We start from the raw sequence: 4422 nt of genomic DNA, 5'->3' as shown, positions 1-4422 counted from the left end.
AAGCGAAGGTGGTACCTGAGCCAGGCGCGAGCGCTCCGAGGCGGCGTGGGGCCGCCACTCACGCCGGCGGGGAGGAGGAGCGGGCTGCCGGCCCACCCAGGCGGGGAGGAAAGGCGCGCCTCGGGCTCGCCAGGTGAGGAACCAAGGCCCGCCCCGCGCACCTCTCGAGAGGCGGGGCGCGGCCGCCGAGGACCCGCAGGGGGCGGGGCCGGCCCGGGGCACCTGCGCCGACGCGGAACGGAGGCAGCGGGTCGCCTCCACTCGCGCTCACCTGTGCGGGGGCCGCCCCCCCTCCCCAGCTCACCTGGGCCGGCGGAAGCTCGAGCCGGGAGCAGCCCCCCCGCCGCCCGCTCGCCCTGCGCGGAGGGGCGGCGCCCCCGCCTGGCCGACCGCGAGCGCCAGGCCGCCCGCCCGCCCGCCCGCCCGCCGCCGCCGCCGCCGCCATGACCTGGAGCGCCGCGGCCCGGGGCGCCCACCAGCCCGACAACACCGCGTTCACGCAGCAGCGCCTCCCCGCCTGGCAGCCGCTGCTGTCGGCCAGCATCGCGCTGCCGCTCTTCTTCTGCGCGGGCCTGGCCTTCATCGGCCTGGGCCTGGGCCTCTTCTACTCCTCCAACGGCATCAAGGAACTCGAGTACGACTACACGGGCACGGCGGGCACCGGCGGCTGCTCGGCGTGCGCCCTGGCCGACCGGGGCCGCGCGCCGCCGCCGCCCTGCTCGTGCGCCTGGCACTTCTCGCTGGCCGAGCTCTTCCCGGGCCCCGTGTACCTCTACTACGAGCTGACCAACTTCTACCAGAACAACCGGCGCTACAGCGTGTCCCGCGACGACGCGCAGCTGAGCGGGCTGCCGAGCGCGCTGCGCCACCCGGCCAACGAGTGCGCCCCCTACCAGCGCCGCGCCTCGGGCCTGCCCATCGCGCCGTGCGGCGCCATCGCCAACAGCCTCTTCAACGACTCCTTCTCGCTGTGGCACCGGCGCCGCGCCGGCGGGCCGTACGTCGAGGTGCCGCTCGACCGCACCGGCATCGCCTGGTGGACCGACTGCCACGTCAAGTTCCGCAACCCGCCGCTGGTGAACGGCAGCCTGGCGCTGGCCTTCCACGGCACCGCGCCGCCGCCCAACTGGCCCCGGCCCGTGTACGCGCTGAGCCCGGACCCGAACAACACCGGCTTCGTCAACCAGGACTTCGTGGTGTGGATGCGCACGGCGGCGCTGCCCACGTTCCGCAAGCTGTACGCGCGCATCCGCCAGGGCAACTACTCCGCGGGGCTGCCGCGCGGCTCCTACGTGGTCAACATCACCTACAACTACCCGGTGCGCGCCTTCGGCGGCCGCAAGCTCGTGGTCCTCAGCAACATCTCGTGGATGGGGGGCAAGAACCCGTTCCTGGGCATCGCCTACCTGGCCGTCGGCTCCCTCTGCATCCTCGTGGGCTTTGTCATGCTGGTCGTCTACATTCGCTACCAGGACCAGAACGACGAGGACGAGGATGAGGAGTGACTCGGGGCGCCCTCCCTGCTACCTGCCGGAAGTCCCCTGCGAGCTTCTCGGGCTAACCCGCGTCGACTCCAATTCCAAACCCCAATTCCAGCCTCGCCTCACGTCTCCTCCTGCTGTGATGCGGGGGCCCGAGGGAGGAATTACACGAGACCGCCGTTACCCATTCTCCCCACCTTCACCGTCTCTCCAGTTGACCTTGGGCTCCTAGAGCCGCCGCGTTGGGGCGTGGGAGGGACGGTAGAGATTCCTGTTCTACTCTTGCCTGATGAAGAGCCCGAGACCCAGAGACCTTAAATAACCCGTGCAAGGTCACGCAGCCCTTCATTGGCTCCTGATTCTGACTCTTCACTGTTATCACTACAACACAGTGCTTTTCTTGAGGGGGTGGGGGAGGGGATGTCGGGGAGAGAGTGAAGCCCACAAATAACTTGCTGAGGTGCGGAGGGGTGGGAGAGAATATATTTGGTGAGTTTTAAGTCACAAGATTGTAGGTGGGCTTGTAAGACTCCAATAATTGGACACAGATTCCGACAAGATAAGGCTGGAGTGAGAGACACACCCCCCCCCCCTCCCTGAAGCTGTGTTTTAACAAGCCTGTCTGGAGAGTCCTCCTGTATTCCCTCCAATTCGGGAATCACTGTCCTGAACCAGGGAGGGAGCAAGTACAACACTGTGTCTGAGATTTGGCCTGAAACAGTGACCTGCATCCGCTTTTCAGGTAGCGATTTGTTCGCAGGGGCAGTGATACAATGTTGCAAGTTTTGTCCAACATCCTGCCTGCAACCTAGAAAGCTCTCCATCATTTGTGGAATGAGTGGGGACAAAACTTGCTATCTCTAGAAATCTGGCATACGGATTTGCAGGACAGGGTTTGTATCAATGTATTTAATATTGGAGGGTTAAAGTGAAAAAAAAAAAAAAAACAATTTGCCAAGTACGGTATAGAAACTTGAAAATGCCAAATCACTTTGCACAGCTTGGAGTCAGGGTTTTAACTTGATCATTAGACAAATGGAAGGGGTCTTCGAGGGAAAATGATTTCCCTAAAGTCTTTGTGTCTCCTGACTACTGACTCAGCCCTCCTTGTCATCTAAATTATTTTTTATGCTTAGAGAAAAAAGTTTTCCTTTATGCATACAACTGCCCTAGAGTCTAAGAAAAAAATTTTTTAAATCTGTGTTCTCAAATGAAGGATGCTAACAAATGCTAAGGAATATAGTCGTATGTTATCGAGAATCTTAAGAATTATTTTAAACTTAAAGATAATCTTATAGTCTGACTACCCTAAAATTACCCCATTGTATGTAAAGTTATTCTAAGGAATAGATTTTTTTAAAAAATTAGTTTCAGGGGTAGAATTTAGTGATTCATGGGTTGCATCTAACACCCAGTGCTCATTCCATCAAGTGCCCTCCCTAAATGTCCATCACCCAGTTACCCCATCTCCCCGCTCACTTCCCCTCCAGCAATCCTCAGTTTTTTTCTTATGATTAAGAGTATCTCTTATGGTTGGCTACCTCTCTGATTTCGTCTTGTTTTATTTACTTTTCCCTGCCTTCCCCTATGATCCTCTGTTTTGTTTCTTAAATTCCACATATGAGTGAGATCATATGATATTTGTCTTTCTCTGACTGACTTATTTCTAAAATTTCTAGGTTTTTAAAAAATCACCTCCTTTTTATGGCAAAGCAAAACAAAAACAAAAACCCCTGGTAATATTATCTTAACCAGTTTTATTTCCTGAAAGTAAACAATTACCTGGTATTCTGTTGGAACTGCCCGGTATCTGCTCTCTTTTACAACTGTTTTCCAGTTACTACTGATTTTGCTCATGCCTGTACCGTAGTACAAGACATTGACGTATTTTTTTTTTTAGTAGCCAAAGAATATCGAATCGCATTGAATAATTTACATTAATGTTATTGTACTCTATTCTAGTTTTTGAAAATTAATAATTGATGAACAGCATGCACGATCAGTGACCTGTCTCAGACCTTTTTTTTTTTTTTTTCAGACCTTTTGTAGATATTGTGAGTTAATACTCTGCCCCACTATTTTACAGAAACCAAAAAATATTTTGGTGACTCTGGTGTACTGGCTTCTCACTTTCTGAGTGCAACACAATTTCATTGTCAGATTGCATATTGCGATGTTAAGCTATGAAAATCTGATCGTTATGTGTATGTGGATAATTTTTATTTATTATGAATGTTTGATCAAGTAGCTTACTAGCCTAGCTGTCTTTATGTTCAATAAGAGAATTTACTACTTTTTACTGTGTGGCTGAGAACAACCATGTATTTTGCTATCCTTTTTACAATATTTAGTCCATTGCTATAAAATTTTTAACGAGACTACAAAATTTAAGGTATTCTGATTCAATCAATGAATGTGGTTCCAGGCCCTGTTCTCTGGGCTTCTCAAAGAGAATAAAGGTTATGTTTGTCTTACCTTTGTTATCATGTTTGCTTAATTCTTTTGAACTATGCTCTTAAAGTCACAAACGGTACCAACCACTTTATTTGTTATTAGCAGGTTTTTATTACAGGATGAAAATATCTTTCCAAATAAGGCTCACAGTGAACTCAGTCTTTCACTGTTAACTTCCTAAGACAGAATTTGAACTTACATGAACATAAACAGTAATATGAATTAGATAATCTTCAACTATTACTTGAATTTGGTAAAATGCAGTCAATTAAAAAAAACTGTGAAAATTTATTAAAGAATGTTATTGTAGCAGTCTTCTCCATTTCTGCATTTTACTCAAATTCTAAATTGCAATTATTTGTTGGGTATTTTGTTTTTTGTTTTGTTTTTGTTTTTGTTTTTTGTTATTGTTGGGTATTTGGACTACAAAGCCTCAAAAACTTTACAAACAAAAATATGAAGCATTTTCCTGTGATCCCTGCACTGT

General features: G+C 50.9%; 1 protein-coding gene across 1 annotated transcript; it reads left to right on the top strand.

Moving 5' to 3' along the window:
* The first annotated feature begins 357 nt into the window (after positions 1-357).
* TMEM30B (transmembrane protein 30B) lies at positions 358-3955 on the top strand. Its single transcript, XM_025442645.3, has one exon. It carries the CDS (start codon positions 444-446, stop codon positions 1503-1505), a length of 1062 nt encoding a protein of 353 aa, XP_025298430.1. The 5' UTR covers positions 358-443; the 3' UTR covers positions 1506-3955.
* Positions 3956-4422: the final 467 nt, after the last annotated feature.

Source organism: Canis lupus, chromosome 8 (genome assembly GCF_003254725.2).
Source record: "Canis lupus dingo isolate Sandy chromosome 8, ASM325472v2, whole genome shotgun sequence".
Classification (NCBI taxonomy): domain Eukaryota; kingdom Metazoa; phylum Chordata; class Mammalia; order Carnivora; family Canidae; genus Canis; species Canis lupus.
The sequence above is the reverse complement of the archived record's forward strand: the minus strand, read 5'-3'. Positions and strand labels throughout refer to the sequence as shown.

Excerpts from the sequence above, each read along its gene's own strand:
- TMEM30B (XM_025442645.3), top strand. The coding sequence starts at position 444 with ATGACCTGGAGCGCCGCGGCCCGGGGCGCCCACCAGCCCGACAACACC.